At 41.4% G+C, this 21,689-nt stretch overlaps 1 protein-coding gene and 1 non-coding gene across 2 annotated transcripts in view; one reads left to right on the top strand and one right to left on the bottom strand.

Moving 5' to 3' along the window:
* AEBP2 (AE binding protein 2) overlaps positions 1 to 21,114 on the bottom strand; it is a 73,321-nt gene extending 52,207 nt beyond the window's left edge. The window contains 2 exon segments of the mRNA XM_012447692.3: positions 1,649 to 1,856; positions 20,432 to 21,114. Of these exon segments, the coding sequence (XP_012303115.2) occupies positions 1,649 to 1,856; positions 20,432 to 21,099 (876 nt within the window). The 5' untranslated portion in view covers positions 21,100 to 21,114.
* On the top strand, positions 16,778 to 16,882 carry LOC135275477 (U6 spliceosomal RNA). Its single transcript, XR_010343110.1, has one exon. It is a non-coding gene; the product is annotated as a U6 spliceosomal RNA (small nuclear RNA).
* Positions 21,115 to 21,689: the final 575 nt, after the last annotated feature.

The following is a 21,689-nucleotide window of genomic DNA, read 5'->3' as shown; positions in this document are numbered from 1 at the left end:
TAGTGATTCTAAATACGACTGCTAAGTCAAGTGACAAAAAAGCATCATGCCATGATGTTCAAAAATGGTATATACCAAGTGACATCAAGCACTGGCTCACAAAAGGCTGATCTACAAAAGCTAGAAAACCAACTTGCTAAGATACTTCACACTGAGTATCTGACATATGGCTTGGGGGAGAAGCCTGGGTTACCAAAATAGCCTACGTTTTCACTGAGCAGAGTTTTATAGTGAAAATGCCATAGGATGGACACAGTTCATTAACAGATCATATGTAAGTATAACATTTTACTGGTTACTTAGACATCATACATATTAACTCTAACAAGAAGACAAATGTACAAGTGTTTACTTATCAAGTTTGAATAATCAAAGATTGCTGACACATTATATTGTGACAGGGATGAGTATGTCTTAAAAGAAATTTCAGCAAGGCACAGTGACTTGCACCTGTAATCCCAGCATTTTGGGAGGCTGAGGTGGGCGGATCACCTGAGGTCAGGAGTTCAAGACCAGACTGACCAACATGGCAAAACCCCGTCTCTACTAAAAATATAAAAATTAGCCAGGAATGGTGGCAAGTGCCTGTAGTCCCAGCTACTTGGGAGGCTGAGGCAGGACAATCACTTGAACTCAGGAGGCAGAGGCTGCGGTGAGCCAAGATCACACCACTGCAATCTAGCCTGAGCAACAGAGCGAGACTCTTTCTCAAAAAAAGTAAAATAAAATTCAAGTATGACACCACTAGTTAAAATGTTAGAAATGTTGGCTTGACTGAATGTTTAAAAAAAAAAAAAATCAATACTATACTCTAAAAAACATCAATAGAACCTTGGAAACAGTTACCCACTAACTTAAACCATGATGATTTTTACCATATTAGTTATCTGTTCAATAGTGATGGCAAGCTGATAGGAAACGTGTGGCCTAGTATTAATAAATTACCAGTCCTGAGACATTAATTTTGAAAAATACATTCAACAAAAATCTAAGTAAAGTTGAAACCATGTGTAAATTAATATTTTGGTGCATTACCTTTAGCTTACCCAATTTGCTTAGCTCTTTTCTCATTACCCAATAGAAATTACATGAACTAACACAAGTAAATGTATTCCTGAAAGGACATAGGTCAATACTGACTATCAGAACTTTCTATCTAAAGCAGCTCTGACAAGAACTGGGAAAGATGATCAATTCTCACTCACTAATAATGAGTCCAGGTTGTCATTTAATAGAACTGCTTATACTAATCCTGGTACCAATAGTCTCACCAGTCAATTTAAGCATCAGGAATAATTTAGGATCCTCTAACAAAGGAAAACCAAGACAGTGTTAATTCTAAATGTTCTCAACTCAAAACATCAGAACCCTGGAATACACTGTATTCATTTATAATATTGCCACCTAATATATGTTTAAAAGTCTAATTTCTTTAAAATCACATATCTAAAAGCAAACTAAAATCCAACAAATATCCTATTTGATTCTATCAAGTATACGGGAAATACTTATTAAATATTCACTTGAAAAAATGAAGCCTGTGTAAAAATAATCCCAAATTATTTACATCAAAAAAGCCTAACTAGCAATTATAAATTAATAAAACTAATGAAAACAGGGAGTGAAAAAAAGAAATGATAAAACCAACCCCTCCTCGCTGACCATCTACATGTATGGAACGGATGTGATCTGCCAGATCTGGGCTAGAGTTGAAGCAAGCCTGGCACTGGTCCCAACAACAATTATAGGCAATATTTTTGCTTGAAGAAGTAGTGCTTCCTTGTCCATTCATCATTGCTGGAGTTGAACGCCCACTGGAAATTGTGCTGTCTACATCCATTATAGTACTGCTTATGCTACAAAAGAAGAGAAAAGGCTGTGTTATTCCTAGAAATCCACTAACATGAATATGATCTTATAAATATTTAATTAAGATTACCACTTGACATTCTGCTCCAAGTGAACAAAGCATAGTAACCATATTCCCCATTAGAAAACAACAATGCTTCGAAATTAATTAGTCGGCAATGAAGTACAAATCAAGACAAAAACATGACGGTACCTCAAAATCAGGTATGGAATAATTTAAGCAAACTTTCGGCAGGCATGAACTCAATACTATATCCTACAGAAAACAAATCACACCTACACCCACACCCCCACACCCCCACACACACAGCTTATCACATCTCATCCTTTCCACAGTTCAAAGAAGCATGAGAAAGTAAGAGTTTCCAGCTGTAAATAATTCATGATCAAAGCATTATCTTTATGGCTCTGCAAATCACTTTTTGACCTCATCTTTTCATTAATCTGAAAATACAACTGTTGCCACATCCTACTTCTTTACATGTCAAAGAATTTGGGAAATTTTGCAGTATTTTCCCTGCTAAATAAAAAAGCAGAAGAGAGAAAACTGGTCTCTGATTTTTCTACAGTACAAATAAAAAATATTCTCCTGGACCTAATTTTTTTTTTTAACTTAACTCTAGCCATCAAAAAGACTGAAAATGCCAATCAATCCCTTTTACTTTTTATTTACTAAAGTATTACATATGGCCAGGTGTGGTGACTCACGCCTGTAATCCCAGCACTTTGGGAGGTCGAGGTGGGTGAATTACCTGAGGCTAGGAGTTCGAGACCAGCCTGGCGGCCATGGTGAAACCCCATCTCTACTAAAAATACAAAAAATTAGCTGGACATGGTGGTGGGCGCCTGTAATCCCAGCTACTCAGGAGGCTTGAGGCAGGAGAAACTGCTGAACCCAGGAGGCAGAGGTTGCAGTGAGTCCAGATCACATCACTGCACTCCAGCCTGACCAACAACAGTGAAACTCCGTCTCAAAAATAAACTATTACAGAGTAGTAACTCTTTTATTTACTAAAAAAGGTACATATCAACAGGCAAATACTCAATAATTCACATCTTAATAAAATGTACCACATTTCTACCTTCATTGTAAAAGCAATTCACTTATTTTCTTTTTTTCAAAATCTTCTCAATAATAAATTACATGAAAGTTTCCTCAATCATAAGGGTCAAGAGGAAGAATGTTTTCAGACAAAATCTAAGAAAAGTTGTGTATCTGCTTGCAATTTAAGAAATACCACAAGTCAAACTGTGAAAATTATATTAACTTTAAAGAGGCATGCTTCCCTCCCCTCAAGTTTTTATTATGGAAAATTTCAAAGACACAAAGTATAACTAAATCTGAATTCAATTAACACTTTGCCCTATTTGCTATCTGTTATCTGTTTTTCTGAATCATTTGGAAGTTGTAGGCATCATGACACTCAACCACAATTATTACAGCATATACCTTATTTTAAAAAAGAACATTCAGGCTGGGCCTGGTGGCTCACACCTATAACCCAGCACTTTGGGAGGCTGAGGGGGGTGGATCACACGGTCAGGAGTTCAAGACCAACCTGGCCAAAATGGTGAGACCCATCTCTAATAAAAATACAAAAATTAGCTGGGCATGGTGGCAGTCGCCTGTAATCCCAGCTACTTGGGAGGCTGAGTCACAGAACTGCTTGAACTCGGCAAGTGGAGGACGCAGTGAGCCAAGATCATGCCACTGCACTCCAGCCTGGGCAACAGAGCAAGACTCCATCTCAGAAAACAACAACAACAAAAACAAAAATTCACCTATATACTAATACAACCTATTTGCTCACACCTGAGAAAATTTACATGAATTGTGTTAGTTTATTAAGTAAGCTTTATAATGATCTGTGTCTAACATCAAATGCACCCATTCTAGGGGGTGGAGGGATGTTAAGACATGGTCTTCACTCTGTTGCCAAGCCTATAGTGCAGCGGTACTATCAGCCTTGACCTGCCAGGCTCAAGTGATCCTCCCACCTCAGCCTCCTGAGTAGCTAGGCCTACAGGCATGTACCACTATGGCCGACTAAATTTTTTAAATTTTTGTAGAGATGAGGTTTCTTTATGTTGCCCAGGCTGGTCTCCAACTCCTGGGCTCAAGAAATCCTCCCAAAGTACTGGGACTACAGGCACGAAGCACTGCACCCAGCTATGTTTTAACTTTTTGTAGAGGCAGAGTCTTGTTTTGTCACCCACGCTAGAAATGTACCCATTTTTAAAAGCAAAGATATTTTTGCAGGATACTTCAGACATGAAAAAAGTCTCAGGCTTTCCTTTAAAAGATATTCTAGTATTTAAGCTCATCTGACTACCTACCTAGCTAGTTAAATGCAGTAAATATATATTTACCTGCCTAGTCAATATAGATTCTAAATTGCAACTCTATGGCTTCATTCTAAAACTCTGTAATCTCTATAAAATTATCAAATGTGAAATCAGCGCTTGAACATCTGAATATACATATACTGTTTGTTGTTGCAGGAATAAACTGGGTATGGTGGCTTTTCTATACTGAAATACAAATTTTATTTAAACTCTAGAAATTTCAAGTTTCAAGAGGCCCTTAACTCTGACATGGTTACCTATTTTCCCTATCATTTGCTTATATATTTTTAAGCATTCAACTCTAAGCACATACATACATAAACCATACTAATTTAATTCCAAGGCAAATACTAATAATTCTAAGTGAACAACTAATCATACCCAATTTATAAACAATCTCAGGAAAAGTAATAAAAACTCAATGAACTATCGTGGTACAATCTCCAAGGTATAGTTAAGTAAAACACACACAAGTGCAGGGTAGAAATGTTCCAATTTGCATACCTAAGTGAAGGAGGGAGACAGAGATACAGCTAGTCTCCAAGGTCACAGAAAGATATACAAAACTCAGCTAAATGTTTGGGGGAAGGGAAGAGTGAGAGAGAAACTTATCTTTCACTGTATATACCCTTTTATACCATTTTAACCATGTTGCACTTGTACTGCTTTGATTGAAAAGTCCAAAATCAGTTGAAAACCAAATCAATGCCTCTGTTGGTAAGGCCAAAAAAAAAAAGAAAACCAAATCAATTTTTTTTAACTGGACAGTGAGATTAAGACTTATATACCTGTGAAACATCATTATGAAATCTATCTACATGGTACTTCATGTACTTTTTCTCATTATCTTCACCAAAGAAAGGGAACCATACAAAGAAGTCCAAAATCTGAGATGAGAAAGCACTGCTGAGTCAGTCTACGTGTGATATCACACACTTGAAACAGTACTTCATGTGGATATAGCGCCTCATAAAGACAGCATAATGTGTTAAGAGCATGAGCTTTGCCTACCACTGGGGACCAAGCTGTGAATACAATGGCAGAGAAGGTTAAAGGCAGGTGCCCAGGACACTCAAGACACCCACACAGTCTCTCCCCCAAGCTGAACAAGGCCCACCAAAGTTCTGCTTCACAGCCCCTCTTAGGCTCCTCCAACTTCTAGGAAGTATCCAATCCTAAGCCGCCATGCTCCCTTTTGGCCCCAGACACATGCTGCCACCAGTGGTCTTCTCCATTCTCACAACTAATGAAGGCAACAGTCCTGATGCAACAGCAGAGGACAGAAAACAAATGACAGGTAACTTCCGATTTTCACAGGACACTGAGCTAGACAGGGATTTCACAGAGAGCGATGCCCTTTCTCCTATAATACGTTATGTAACAAGAGACAATCCACCTAAACTTATATTTCTAGAACCATCCACATTAAAATTTTTTCACACAGTTAACTATCCTCTTCAATGAACATTTACTGATTTCATGAAATGTGAAGACCTATATAGCCTGATATTTGGAATGCCTAAGCCAGACAATACACTCACACTATGCAGATAGCTTAGATAATCTAAAGCAGTATTTCTCAAACTTTCATGTGCACATAAATCAAATGGCCCTTATTAATTGCAGATTCTGATTCAGTAGGTTTAGCCTAGGCCCTGAGATAAATCATTTCTAACAAGTGTCTGCTTGAAGCTGCTGTGACATTTTGAGAATTAAGAACCTAAAGGATCTCTTTGACTAGTATTATTACCCAGCTGAAACTAACCAGACCATCTAAGAAATTGTTTCATATGGTAAACCAAAGCACACATCACACACAGAGCCTGTGCAACAGAAAATTTTTAAGTTTAAAAAACACCTACACACACGTTGTTAGACATGCCAAAAAATATTTAGGGAGCAACCTGAGATATTTTCAACATCACCAACATTCTCCTTTTCCCCTTTTCCATGGGCTTTGTTTAGAAACTATCTGGCAGACAAGAGTTTTCCTCCCAACAACTAGAGCAACCAACTGTATGATATTATAAAAATGGTTTCCTTTGGAAATTCGAAGCCCATCTCACTCATACATCCAGAAAAGCCCCATCTTTGAGACTCAAATTACTTCCAGGCAAGTATCTGCTTGATGGACCTGACCAGGACCGAAAGGATTGCCAATATTGAGAAAGTTATAAAGATCAGTTTGCTAAATGACAAGGTACGTGAGCACAGGAAGCAATACATGGATGCTTATGTTATCATGACTGAAGGACAAAACTATGGTCTTAAAGTAACTCAGAAAAGTTTGGTTTCTGATACACACTGCAAATAATCTTTAAGAAACTACCACTTGCCAAGTGTTGTCTTATTACCAAATAGCAACAGAATTATCTTAAAAGGCTATTGAAATATGACTTCTGCCAGACACAGTGGCTCACGCCTACAATCCCAGCAACTTGGGAGGCTGGGGCGGGATCTCTAGAGGCTGGGAGTTCAAAAGCAACCTGGGCAACATAGCAAGATCCTGCCTCTACCAAAAAAAAAAAAAAAACCGGCCAGGCAAGGTGGCTTACGCTTGTAATCCCAGCACTTTGGGAGGCCAAGGCAGGTGGATCACTTGAGGCCAGGAGTTCGAGACCAGCCTGGTCAACATGGTGAAACCCTGTCTCTACTAAAAATACAAAAAAAAATTAGCCTGGTGTGGTGGTGGGCACCTATAATAAGCAGCTACTTGAGAGGATGGGGCAGGAGAATCACCTGAACCTGAGAGGCAGAGGTTGCAATGAGCAGAGATTGCATGATTGCACTCCAGCCCAGGCAACAAGAGCGAGACTCCATCTCAAGGAAAAAAAAACTAGCTTGGCATGTTGGCACATGCCTGTAATCCTAGCTACTCAAGAGGCCAAGGTACAAGGATTGCTAGAAGTCCAAGACTGCAGTGAGCTATGACTGTGCCACTGCACTCCAGCCTAGGTGACAGAACGAGATTCTATCTCATAAAAAAAAAAAAAAAAACCCAAAATCTGAGAAACACCAAAGCTTGAGCACTTCCCTAAACAGATCAAAAAGAATATGTTTCTAAACGGTAATACCTTTATTTATTTTATTCTGAGGTTAACTGCTGAATTTGAAATTCAGTCTGAGGTAAAATGGATAGGGCAAGCCTTATCGGCAGTCTTCTTTTCAGTTCTGTGAGGAAACTCATTTGTGTTATTGATATTCCTCGGTCACTTTGGGTTATTCTCTTCTCCCCGTATCTTTAGTGAGGTCTAGCCTACCAAAATGTCTAACTTTATTTATTTTAGTATATTTGCTGCCAAAGCAAGCACTGAAATGTCTAACTTTAAAGGAACGTAGAAGACAGGGACTTGAAGGATTGAGTGTAAAACTTGAAATCAAGTATAATTTACTGACATTAAAAAAATATATACAAATTTGAGAATGTCCTATAAATATAACACTAACTAAAAAGGCTACGGCTCTGCTGCACTGGTGACTCCACCACTCTAATTTAAGCCTTCACATCTCCATTCACATTTAATCATGCCTGCAAGTCATACACCTTATACCTTAACCAATTAAAAACCTTTCCCTACAATTACTTTCTGAATGCTCCCTTCACTTACAGGACTAGCCAAGTGTGCGTGTGTAGTAACAATTAAAAGTTGACATAAGGCCGGGCGAAGTGGCTCACATCTGTAATCTTAGCATTTTGGGAGGCCAAGGCAGGCAGATAACCAGGTCAAGAGATCGAGACCATCCTGGCCTACTTGATGAGACCCCCGTCTCTACTAAAAATACAAAAATTAGTTGGGCGTGGTGGCGCATGCCTGGCTACTTGGGAGGCTGAGGCAGGAGAATCGCATGAACCCAGGAGGCAGAGGTTGCAGTGAGCCGAGATCACGCCACTGCACTCCAGCCTGGCAACAGAGCAAGACTTCGTCTCAAATAAAAAAGTTGACAAGGCCGGGCGCGGTGGCTCAAGCCTGTAATCCCAGCACTTTGGGAGGCCGAGACGGGTGGATCACGAGGTCAAGAGATCGAGACCATCCTGGTCAACATGGTGAAACCCCGTCTCTACTAATACAAAAAATTAGCTGGGCACGGTGGCGCGTGCCTGTAATCCCAGCTACTCAGGAGGCTGAGGCAGGAGAATTGCCTGAACCCAGGAGGCGGAGGTTGCGGTGAGCCGAGATCGCGCCATTGCACTCCAGCCTGGGTATCAAGAGCGAAACTCCGCCTCAAAAAAAAAAAAAAAAAAAAAAAAAAAAAAAAAAAGTTGACAAAAAACAGTATTAGAGTTTCTGTACTTTAAGTTTGAGGTCTGGTCACTTTTGCATTTGTGACAGGAAGTGAAAACAAGGTCATTAAGCAATGTCGTCTTCCAAATAAAAAGTCCTTACTATTAATCCCTGTCCCTAAATCAGTAGAACTAACGTGGTCAGGTGCAGTTTCTTGCACCTGTTAATCTCAGCACTTGGGAAGGCAGAGGTGGCGAATGGCTTGAGCTCAGGAGTTGGAGATCAACCAGGCAACATGGTGAGACCCCGTCTCTATTTTTAAAAAAGAAAGAATTAAGGTACACATGGAGATTGCAAAATAAACTGTCCATATCTGCAAATCAGATTTGCAGGACCAAGCAGTCAAACAGAGTAAAGACATAAATTGGGGGCCAGGCACGGTAAATCAAGCCTGTAATCCTAGCACTTTGGGAGGCCGAGGCGGAGTCTGCAATCACCTATGATCCTGGTCCCCCACACTCCAGCCCTGGTGACAGACCAAGACTCTGTCTCAAAAAAAGAAAGAAACTGGATGCTAAAACTGACATAAACACGTATCATCCACACACCCATGAGACATAAGGAGGCAAAAATTCTACCAGTCTGAGGAACATTTAACAGAGGATAAGAATTACCATTATGAACTTAGTTTAACTTTATTTTTTTTTTTAATAGAGATGGAGTTTCACCATGTTGGTCAGGCTGGTCTTGAACTCCTGACCTCAAGTGATCCACCCACCTCGGCCTCCCAAAATGCCGGGATTACAAGCCTGAGCCACCTCACCCAGCTTAGTTTAACTTTATAATTGACAAAAGCTATGTTTAGAAATAAGTATATAGGTCAGGTGTGGTGACTCACGCCTGTAATCACAGCATTTTAGGAGGCTGTGGGTGGACCATCTGAGGTCAGGAGTTCGAGACCAGTCGGGCCAACATGGTGAAACCCTGTCTCTACTAAAAATACAAAAATTAGCAGGGTATGATGGCAGGCACCTGTAATCCCAGCTACTCAGGATGCTGAGACAGGAGAATCGTTTGAACCCGGGAGGCAGAGGTCACAGTGAGCCAAGACCACCATTGCACTCCAGCCTGGGCAACAAGAGCAAACCTCCATCTCAAAAAAGAAAGAAAGAAAGAAGTATACAGGCCAGGCATGGCAATTCATGCCTGTAATCCCAACATTTTAGGAGGCCAAGGTGAGAGAATCGCTTGAGGCCAAGAGTTCAAGACCATCCTAGGCAACATGGCAAGACCCAATCTCCACAAAAAAATCTTTTAAAGAACAAAGTAAGTCTACATAGTTTTTCAAAGTCTATTTATCAAACTAGGTAAACATTACAACAATACAAAGGAAATCCTAATCTAATCACATTAATAGGTAAACTGTCATTCATCTAACAGGTGATATTCCTTTCATCTATAAAACTGCCACTTACACTAGAAAGATTACACTATGTCTCTCCCACCCTTATAATCAAATTTCTTAAAGGGTAAAATTCAAAACATTGCAAAAGCATCTAAGAATCCCATATATCTTAAGAAGTCTGAGATTGTACACCTAATACACAACTCTTAAGAGTAAAAATTCTTTTAGTTACCATTTGTCATCTCCATTCATTGAAACAGATTATAATTAAGTGCCGTAACATTTATTCTAGCCTTGACAAAAGGATTAAAAGCTAAAACAACCAAATGAAACAGGTTACTTCAAGAAAACCATGAACAAAAAAAAAAAAAGAAAAAGAAAACCATAACAACCTTGCCTGTTACATGTTATGACTCTTAAGGAAAAAAAAAGCAATTATGTAACCTACTACATAAAATAGGAAAAGGCACTCCAAATCTTGTTCCCATTTTTTATAGTAGCAGCTAACACTGAGCATTTGCTATATATTCTGCATTGTTCTATGTGCTTGTGTCAGACTGTATTTTTTAAAAGATGACCACTTTTGGCCAGAAGCAGTGGCTCATGCCTATAATCCCAGCACTTTGGGAAGTAGAGGCAGGCAAATCACTTGAACTCAGGAGTTCAAGACCAGCCTGGGCAATATGGTGAAAACTGTCTCTTTTTTTTTTTTTTTTTTTTTTTTTTTAATTTTTCTGCCCTTCTCCTGATCGTAAACTCCGTCTCGATAAAAATAAAAATCCCAGCACTCTGGGAGGCCAAAGCAGGTGGATCACTTGAGCTCAGTAGTTCAAGACCAGCCTGGCCAACATGATGAAACCCCATCTCTACTAAAAATACAAAAATTAGCTGTGTGTAGTGGCACACACCTGTAATCCCAGCTACACAGGAGGCCAAGGCAGGAGGATCACTTAAACCTGGGAGGCAGAGGTACAGTGAGCCGAGATCATGCCACTGCACTCCAGTCTGGGCGACAGAGCAAGAATCCATCTCAAAAACACATAAATAATAAATAATAAAAGATGGCCACTTTTACGACAGGTGCAGTAATGCATAGCTGTAGTCCCAACTACTCAGGAGGCTGAGGTGGCGGCAGGATGGCTTGAGTATCAAAGCTCAACATTGCAATATGCCATGACTGCGCCTGTGAATAGCCACTGCACTCCAGCCTGGGAAACCCAGCAAGTGAGACCCTGTCTTAAAAAAAAAAAAAAATTAAAACATGGTCACTTTTGAAAGTGACCTTAAGGTCACTCCTCTTCTTATTATACAGGTGTGGTCTGTGTTACCTCCCCTTGAATTTGATCAGGACTGAGACTTCTGTAGAAGTGACACTGCCAGACTTCCAAGGTTAAGTCATAAAAGGGAACACAGTTTCAGCCTGGCTCTCTCTCAGAACACTCAGCTTGGGAATCCTCAACTACCATGTAAGAAATCTGGCTCCTGTGAAGCCGCAAAGTTGAAGAGATCCCGTGAAGAACATACACAGAGCTAGAGAAAGATGCCTGAGAAGCCCCAGCTGTTCTGATCCCCAGCTGTTTTCAGTGTTCTCAGCCCAGGCACCAGACACGTGACAGAAACATGACATGAGTCAGTGAACATTCTGACTCCACTTCCCAGTCTTTAAGGTGCTTCTACAAGCTGATACCAAGCAGAGCAGAAATGAGCTGACCCTGCAGAGCCGGGCCCAGATCACAGATTCATAAGCAAAATAAATGCTGTAGTGTTTTCTTTTTATTTTTAAATAGAGACAGGGTTTCACCATGCTGGTCAGGCTGGTCTCATACTTCTGACCTCATGATCTGCCCGACTCAGCCTCCCAAAGTGCTGGGATTACAGGCGTGAGCCACCGTGCCCAGCATAAATGCTGTAGTTTTAAACCACTAAATGTTGGAAAAGGGCTGTCATGTAGCTGTAATAACTGGAACAATGTTGATTATGTATTAACTCTGTAATGCTTATAACAACTCTAATAAGTGTTATTGGTATCTTTTTCTTTCAGAGAAACTAAGACACAAAATGGGATTTGCCCATAGTCAAACAAGTGCAAAACAGTAATGCCAAAAAAAACCTGTCATACTACTATGCATTCAAAGCAGAAACTTGAATGAATTACTGATTTAAGAAATAACTGAAATACAGCCTATAGTATGCATTAAAGTGGCATTAACACTCCTTTAGTGCAACTAAAAAAAAAAAAAAGACACTTTTTTTTTTTTGAGACAGTGTCTCACTCCGTTGCTCAGGTTGGAGTACAGTGGCACAATCATAGTTCACTGCAGCCTCAACTTCCCAGGTTCAAGCGATCCTACCACCTCAGCCTCCTGAGTAGCTGGGCCTACAGGTGCGCACCACCACATCTGGCTTTTTTTGGGGGGTGGGCAGGAAAAGAAATAGAATCTCACTATGTTGCCTAGGCTGGTCTCAAACTCCTGGGTTGAAGTGATCCTCCCTCCTCAGCCTCCCAAAGTGCTGAGATTACAGGCATGAGTCACCACACCAGGCTGACATTTTCATCTAGTATGCAAAACTTTCATCTAGTGTAGCACACAAGCAAAAGTTATTTGGTTTTGTACATTCATAGTGCATAACACAAAAGAGATATTTAATATCTACATAAAATTTGACCCATTCAGGCAGATAGTTTTACTACCAAGATAAACTATTAAATTTGATTACTACAACTCGATTAGCTTCATAAAATTAATTCAAGGTCAGTCATAGAAAGTAACACTGTCTTCAGGTAGAAGGAAATTGTCCCAAATTTACACTTAGTCTACTGAAACGGATTTGAGCAGAACAATGACAACATAAAATTCAACTCCAAATACTCCTTCCCAGAACAATGGGATAGTAACTCTTTCTACTTACGAAGAACAAAGACTAAATCATAAAACTGATCTTAAACAGGATTAAGGAATTTAGACACATCAGATTCTGTAAAGCCACCTGGTTTTGCTTTCTTAAACTCAAACAATTGGGAGGAAAAAAGTGAAGACAAGTATCTACTACATGTGTTTTGTGTGTATGTTATAAATAAGTCACATTTCCCTAAGGCCCTTCCTATTCATCTAAGGTGGAAGGAATTCTGCTTCCATATGATCCAGTAAATTTGCACTGTCACCTATAAACCTCTGTTCAGAGTAAACTCCTAAATTTAGTTAGTGCTTTGCACATAGTAAATGCTCATCATTTTTAGTGAGAACCTTAAGTAGGATTTTTTAGGGCAAGTAAGATATATGGCTTTGTCACACTAAAATAATTTTTAAAAAGTTAACTGGAAGCACACTAAAAATCATTAGCCAAAACCAAGATATTATCACTATTATTACAAGCTATTATCACTGTAATTTAAAAAGCTAAAATGAATTTTTATCATCAAGAAAAAGACTACTTTCTATCACCACAATTATTTCTCTGGTTAAAGACAAACTATTTTTTTTTTCCTGAAGACCCAACAACATTCACTAAATTGGCCAAAAGGGACTTTATGCAACAATGATGAAATATAGTCTATGGGAAACAAGTTGGCTACATTCTTTTACCTCCACCATGAACTGAGCACATTACTTTAAATTTCTCATATCAAATCTATCACCCTTTAAGATTACTTCACCCACATTTTTCACCCAGCTTAAAATATCAGCAAGCAACTGATACCTTCACAAACACTAGAAACATTCCACTTCAACACAATTACACTAGGAACTTAGGTTTACCTTTTTACAGACACTAAAAATGTATATACACGAAGATGGTATGTTTAAGAAAAAACCACTATGAAGAACAACCCATTTTATAAAGAAGCAATCACATTTGAGTTTTTTAGTGTTAAATCATAAAAAGATGTTTACTAAGAAAATACTGAGGAAAAAGATCTTACCAAATGATTTCAGTATATATTTCTGACAAGAATGACTAGTCACTCTTGACTCACACCTCAAAACACATGTTGAAATAACAATTTCCAAGATTAAAATTTAAAACACTAAAAAATCTACTCCCAATTCATCTATTCTTGGTACTTTACTTATTTATTTATTTATTTTTGAGACAGGGTCTCACTCTGTCGCCCAGGCTGGAGTGCGGTGGCACGATCTCAGCTCACTGAAACCTCCACCTCCTGGGTTCAAGTGATTCTCCTGCCTCAGCCTCCTGAGTAGTTGAGATTACAGGCGCCCACCACTATGCCTGGCTAATCTTGGTACTTTAAAAAGTATTTATGAAAAGTAATGATGGCCAGGAGTGGTGGCTCACACCTGTAATCCCTGCACTTTGGGAGGCCAAGGTGGGAGGATTGTTTGAGCTAAGGGGTTTGAGACCAGCCTGGGCAACACAAGGAGACCCCATCTCTACAAAAAATGAAAAAATTAGCTGGGCATGGTGGTGCATGCCTGTAGTTCCAGCTATTTTGAAGGCTGAGGCAGGAGAGTCACTTGGGTCCAGAAGTTTGAGGCTGCAGTGAGCTGTGATGATACGCTGCACTCCAGTCTGTGTGACGGACAGGGCAACACCCTGTCTCAAAGTAAAAAACAGAACAAAACCAAAAAAACTGTTCTCTTTTCTTTCATCAGCCACACTAATGAAACTGAAAAAGAAGAAATATGCAATCAGGTATTTCCACATTCAGCTGAATTCAACCAATTACTGAGAATGAATACAGGTAATGTATGAGTGCAGAAGGTAAGTTCTCCAACTATAAATGAGACCCAATCTTAACTTTTTTTGTGAGATGGAGTTTTGCTCTGTTGCCCAGGCTGGAGTGCAATGGCACAATCTTGGGTCACTGCAACCTCCACCTCCCGGGTTCAAGCTATTCTCCTGTCTCAGCCTCCCAAGTAACTAAGATTACAGGCATGTTCCTAATTTTTGTACTTTCAGTAGAGACGGGGTTTCGCCATATTGCCCAGGCTGGTCTGGACCTGATCTCAAGTGATCCACCCGGACCTGATCTCAAGTGATCCACCCGCCTTTGCCTCCCAAAGTGCTGGGATTACAGGTGTGAGCCAACATGCCTGGCTTGATCTTTACTTTTAAAAATGTTACAGCCTAGAGAAAATAAACACAAATGGATATTTCAATACCACACCATAAATATGAAACAGAAATATAATGACTTCTGGCCAGGCACAGTGGCTCATGCTTGTAATCCCAGCACTTTGGGAGGCCAAGAAGAGAATCACGTGAGCCCAAGAGTTCAAAACTAGTCTAGGCAACATAAAGAAACCTCATCTCTATTTTCAAAAATAAACTAATTTTTAAAAAAGAAATATGGTCATTTTTAAACTCAGAAGAACCCACCTAAAATATCCTTGAGATCCTGAATATAACAAAGCCACATGTGACAATATTCTGGGTTTGCCTAAAGAACAGAATATATCATCTATTTGTTTAACTACATTTAAAGCACTTGCCAAGTCTACAGCAGTATCCTCGCATCTAAGCTCCCAAGTTTTTTATACTGTTTTGTCAAAAACCCTTATTTTTAAGAAAAAGAATCAATCTGAGCTTCACGGAAATGAATGATTTGTCACATTTCCTGACGACAATAAAGCCAACCCTACAATACTGATCACTTATCCTCAGCTGGAATATTCTTTCCACTACAACATCTCTTCATGAGAAATGGGAATATGAATGACTCTATGAAGTAAATACGTAACGCGTTCGTGTGTCATCTCAATCCTAACACTGCTCCTATTTTACAGATAAGAAAGCAACTTTTGAGATTACCTCCATGCTCTTTCACTACTCAATGTTCCTTTAGTTATTCTAGTGATGGGTGTGTCTAGAAAAACAATGCAAACTATTGTTCAAATTAAATCCTCAAAAAAACATTCAGAAATAAATGACATTTATGCAGCCAGGTGCTACAGATAAAGTCCAATCAAGACAGACATGGTTTTTCTTCTCAGGGAGCACACAATCCAGCAGCAGAGATAAATAGTAAACAATTACCCATATTGTGGTGAAGGCAATAAAGAACTCAGAATGCTGGCAATATGTCTAACAAGGAACCAGCCTGTTCAAGGTAAGACTTCAATGTGAACTAGGAGTTATACAGACAGAAGGTGAAGAGAAGGAAAAGAATTTAATTCACAAACCTATACTGAGAGATGTACATACTTGTGTTGGTATGAAAGGCCTCACTTGAGCCATTAATTCTTAATTCCCAAGTCCAGTGTTCATCCTAAGATCTAGGAAGGAAGTTTCTTGAACATGGTAGGTTCATTCCTGCCTGTATGTCTCAGACTTTCTAGAATTCTCTCATCATCATTTACCCAAGCCTAAAATCTGTCTCCTTTCCCGCAGAACCTTAAGTCACTGACTATACAATACGCTCCAACTGTCAACCAGGTTTGACTACAGTGGCAGATCATAGCTCACCGCAGCCTCAAACTCCTGGGCCCAAATGACCCTCCTGCCTCGACCTTTCAAGTAGCTAGGTATTTAGGCATGTGCAACCACATCTGGCGAATTTTTTCATTTTTTGTAGAGATGAGATCTCACTACATCGTCCTGGCTGGTCTCGAACTCCTAGGCTCAAGGGATCCTCCCATCTTGGCCTTCCAAAGTACAGGGATGACAGTATGAGCAACCATACCTGGCTCCAGTTCTAATTTGAATGTACCATGTCAAAATTAACAGAAAAAAACAGAAAATAATCCAATAATCTCTTTAGGTTGCTCTTTAAAAACTAAGTATCTGAGAAGATAACATCATTTCTTATCACTAAACGGGGCACAATGGGTCTTAAGTTTTTAAGACCAATATATTACGTTCACAAATGCAAACTATTCACCACAAAAATCAATTCATCATGGGTTAGACCACTGCAACCCATTACCATTGCTAGAAAAGTCATTCCAAAACTTTTTACCAACAGAAAACTAGTGTGCTCGCTTCAGCATTATGTATGATAACATTATAACAATACAGAGAAGATTAGCATGACCCCTGCACAAGGATGACATAAATTTAGGAAGTATTCCATTTCTTTTCTAATTGTTGTTAATATGTACATGCAGCTAGTTATCTTCTAAAAAAAAAAAAGCTAGCTATCTTTTTTTAGAAGGTAACTCTCTGCATGTATATCTTAATTTAAAATGAAAGGTTGTATATGAAGGCTTTTAGGCCCACCACAGACATAGAAAATTGATCAAAATGTAGATACTGTAATGAAATATTTTGGTCTACCATATCCTTACGCAAATTTCTGCAAAACTCATTTGCAGATTCTTGCCATACATCTAACACCTAATTGATAGAGTACTTTTGGGCATTCCAGATCATATAGCACTTCATAATAGACATTACTCGCTATTAACAACTCATTTGTGCAGTGATTGTCTCTGCCACTCATGAGGTAAGGGCTTTGTTTTATACTCTGCTGTATCCCCAGCATTTAGAAGAGTACCTGGCATGAGGTTGGGTGTGGTGGCTCAAGCCTATAATCCCAGCACTTTGGGAGGCTGAGGCGGGCAAATCATTTGAGGTCAAGAATTTGAGACCAGCCTGGTCAACATGGTGAAACCATGTCTCTACTAAAAATACAAAAAAAATGAGCCGGGTGTAATTTGAGCTACTCGGGAGGATGAGGCTTGAACCCGGCAGGCAGAGGTTGCAGTGAGCCGAGATCACACCACTGCACTCCAGTCTGGGCAACAGAGTAAGACTCCATCTCAAAAAGAAAGATTATCCTTCCATTAGTTACAAAAATGAAGTTCTCTTACTATGCAATCAATCTATAAAATCCACAGTTTGATGTAATCTACAGTAGTTTATGGGAACTATGAATCTTTTCCAAATTCAAAATAACTGGTGGAAAAATCTCAAAGGCAAAAAGGAGATGTTTCAGAACTAAGATAATCAAGACCACAAGCCAGTTTCACTAGTAAGACTTCTTCATACAAGTGACAAATCTATTACCCTGAAATGATGACATTGAAACAGTATTTTGTAGTCTCTAATGTTTAAGCATTAAGAAAACCAAGTTTGCTTGGTTATCAAGTTTTAACTTTAGTTGGATTTGTGAGACCTGTAATTTACCTATTCTGAAATAAGATGTAAAAGTTATATATTCTAGCAACTATCTGTCAAATGAAGCCAAAACTCTACTTCCTGAAATTTACTTAACCACTAATTCCTTTGTCTCCTAAAGTAATGTAGTAAATAGATACTAACTAAAAACAAAACTCTGACATATATCCCTTGTTTTGGAGGGTTTTTTCTTTTTTTTTTTTGAGTCTCACTCTGTCACCCAGGCAGGAGGGCAGCGGCACCATCTCTGCTCACTGCAACCTCTGCCTCCCTGGGTTCAAGCAACTCCAGGCCCACAGGCACATGCTACCACTCCCGGGTAATTTTTGTAATTTTAATGTAGATAGAGTTTCATTGTGTTGGCCAGGCTGGTCTCGAACTCCCAACCTCAGATGATCTCTGCCCACCTCAGCCTCCCAAAGTGCTAGGGTTACATACGTGAACCACCAAGTCAGGCCTCCACTAAGGTGAATTATTAAGTGGAAATAACAGAGGACTTGAGAACCTTTGCTCAGATCCAGCTCCACCATTTCCATGCTGTATGTACTGTCCTGAGTAAGATACTCAACTTCCTTCTTCATCCGTTAAACCCAAGTCAAAATAATACCTATCTTGAGCCATAGTTGAGAATGAAATGGAAGACATTTAAACTGCACAATGCTAGGCAAGCATAAGTGTATACCTGAGTAAACGAAAAATATAGTAGATGCTGATTGTATAAACTAATGTCAACTTTCAGATATGTAATGGTATTAGAGGTGGAAAACAGCACATGCTTCACAGTGCAGTGTACATTAATTTTTAATTTTCTTGAAGACATTCTCCTTCCTACCCATGCCCACACAGTTCAGCACAATTTTTCTTTTTTTTGTTTTGTTTTTTGAGATGGAGTCTTTCTCCGTCCCCAGGCTGGAGTGCAGTGTCATGATTTCGGCTCACTGCAACCTCTGCCTCCCAGGTCCCGGTTCAAGCGATTCTCCTGCCTCAACCTCCCGAGTAGCTGGCATTACAGGCATGTAACACCACGCCTGGCTAACCTTGTATTTTTAGTAGATAACAAGTTTCTCTACTTTGGTCAGGTTGGTCTTGAACTCCCGACCTCAGGTGATCCACCCACCTCAGCCTCCCAAAGATTACAGGCATGAGCCACCGCGCCCGGCCTCAACACAATTTTTCTAAAGTTTGTAGAGTCTACTTTACTCCAAGATATTTTCTTAACCAGACGTTAATGTTAAATAGAATCTAATGCTAGGATTTTCAAACTATCCAGGACTCTGTATTACTTGTAGCATTGTAACTAAAGTGTTCGTTTTCAATCAATTAATTAGAATTCCTAGAACTTCACAATATTAAACTCTTAAATAAAAATCACTATATACCACTAAAATTTCCATTGCTATGCTTTTCCGGGGACCATGTATAAAAAAAAAAATCTGATTGTCAAAACATAAGCAGATGGTCAAAATAAATGTTAATACATTTTAGAAGTGATATAATATGCATGATGCAAGTCTCGTTTTTTAAAAAGTACGTTAAAACCCAACTAGCCCAAAGAGATCAAGAGTAATGATACAACAACTTAAACATATACTGTCACACTTTTTAAATGTTCTTTAAAAATTCTCATTTTTGTTACTCTCCCTTACTTCTAACAAGCTTTAGTAAGAAAAACAACTTATTCCTTCAGAGACCTCTCCAATGCATGGCTTTAAATATTATCATTTAAAATCATCACTCTCACGTTGAAGCTTTACTATAAAAGCCGCAAACTACGCTGTACCTTCAAGACTGTACTTTGTTACGATTCCAACTTTCTGATTCCGCAAAGTTATCTTAAAAGACCATCAATTCACTATTCTTTTCCACAACGATTTATACGTGTTTAAAACTTTCTCCCAGATATGCTCGCAAAACAAATAGAAAAAATTGTTAAAATCACGTTAGAGACCACATGACTGACTACAAATGAGGGATTTGGGAGGCAATGATTTAATATAAAAGAATAGTCCTTTTTTCGTTTAAGTAGAGAAAAGTGATAGCTGGGGTCTCCCCTCTGGACAAGAAGTTCTGTTAAATCCAGGCGAGACCAGCCATATTGGAAACACTTGTCAATTATAGTTCTGACAAGTGTTCCCGAACACGGTTGGATGAAGCTAACCTTGAGTACCGACGTGTGTACATCAAGGCCCTCTTCTGCTCCGCCAGAGGATCTGGGCCCGTTTGGGGACTGTTTCCGAGTTAGAGCCGTCCCGAGGTCCGTGAGGAGCGCAGCGCCGAGGGGAAAGAGGGCGGGGAAAGGAGAGTTGGGGGGGAACGGTTTGAGAGTTGGAAGCCGCGATCCGCTGCGAGAGGGGCGCGGCGGCGGCGAAAGATTTCCGAGTTGAGAGCCTGGGGGAGGGGCCGAGGATTCGGGGAGCAGGGGGGATCACGGCAAAAAGTCCCGTTGGTCCCCCTCTGGGGGGCCCGTTCAAGAGGAGGAAGGGAAGGGGAAACGCTGAAGAACACTGACCTGTCCTCTGAGTCCATGCGGCTCAGGGGTTCCCCATCCGACGACATCTCCAAGCTGCCTCGCCGGCCCCCGGAGGTCGCGCTGCTTCCGCCTCCCCCAGTCCCGTAGCCCTCGTCGCCGCCGCTGGAGACGACGCTGCTGCTACTGCTGCCGCCCCCGCCGCCGCCCTGGCTGCCCCGCGGTCCCTTGGGCTCCTCCAGGCCCTCTTTGCCGTCCCCATCCACGCTGCTGCTGCTGGCGGCGCCGGGGCTCAGCGAGCGGGTCTCGTCGCTGCTACTCCCGCCGCTGCTGCCCACCAGGCTCTCGGCGCTACTCTCCTCCTCACCCCCGCCGCTGCTGCTGCTCTCATCCTCCTCCTCCTCGTCGTCCTCCTCCTCGTCCTCGTCCTCCCCGGCCTGGCTGGCGCTCTCGGGGCTCGGCTCCGACATCGTCTCCGCCTCGCCGCCCCCCACTCCGCCGCCGCCTCCGCCGCCCCCACCTCTGCCGCCGTTCAGCAGCAGCGCCGCCACCGCCTCGGCCTCCGCCTCCTCTTCCTCCTCCTCCTCTTCCTCCTCCTCCTCGGGGGGCTCAGCCCGGTCCCGAGCCGCCGAACCAGGGCTGCCGGGGGGCAGAGGGCTCAGGCGGGAGAGCTCCTCCAGGTCGGCCATGTCGGTGATAGCGGCGGCCATGGCGGCGCCTGCTCCTCCTCCTCCTCCTCCCCGTCGCCGCCGCCGCCGCCTCCCTCTTTCGACTCTCGCTCCCTCGCCCCCTCCCAAACGCCCAAAACTCCGCCGAGCCGCTGCAGAGCAGGAGGAGGGCCCCCAAGCTGCGTCAGCCTGTACACGCGCTACGGAGCCCGCGCGGGGACAGGCGCGCGACTACGCGCACTCACGCGGAGACGGCTGCGCGCCTGCGCGGCGGCACGAGACGGCACCTCCCCCGGCAGCGAGTTCTGCGCTCGCGCCCGCGCCCCCGCCCGGCGCCGGCCCTGGCCCCGGCGAGTGCGGAGCGTTTCCTCGGGGCCTTCCCACGCCCTACCGGGCTTCGAAGCCCAGGAACACGCGGAACGAAAACTCCAACGCTGGCCGGGGATTTTAGCAGCCTTCCGAGGTCTCACGATGAACTCATTCATTCCGGGGGTGTTTGGGGATTGTCCCCACTGTACAGGCGCTAAGCCAGGAATGGAAGGAGCCTACAGTCTACGAAGAGAGGCGTTTAAAAAATGGGCAAAAATAAACACTACAGCGCAAGGTACTAAATTTATATGTGCAACATAGGG

The sequence above is a fragment of the Aotus nancymaae genome, unplaced genomic scaffold, assembly GCF_030222135.1.
Source record: "Aotus nancymaae isolate 86718 unplaced genomic scaffold, 86718_ANA_hifiasm-v0.15.2.pri h1tg000016l, whole genome shotgun sequence".
NCBI lineage: Eukaryota > Metazoa > Chordata > Mammalia > Primates > Aotidae > Aotus > Aotus nancymaae.
The sequence above is the reverse complement of the archived record's forward strand: the minus strand, read 5'-3'. Positions and strand labels throughout refer to the sequence as shown.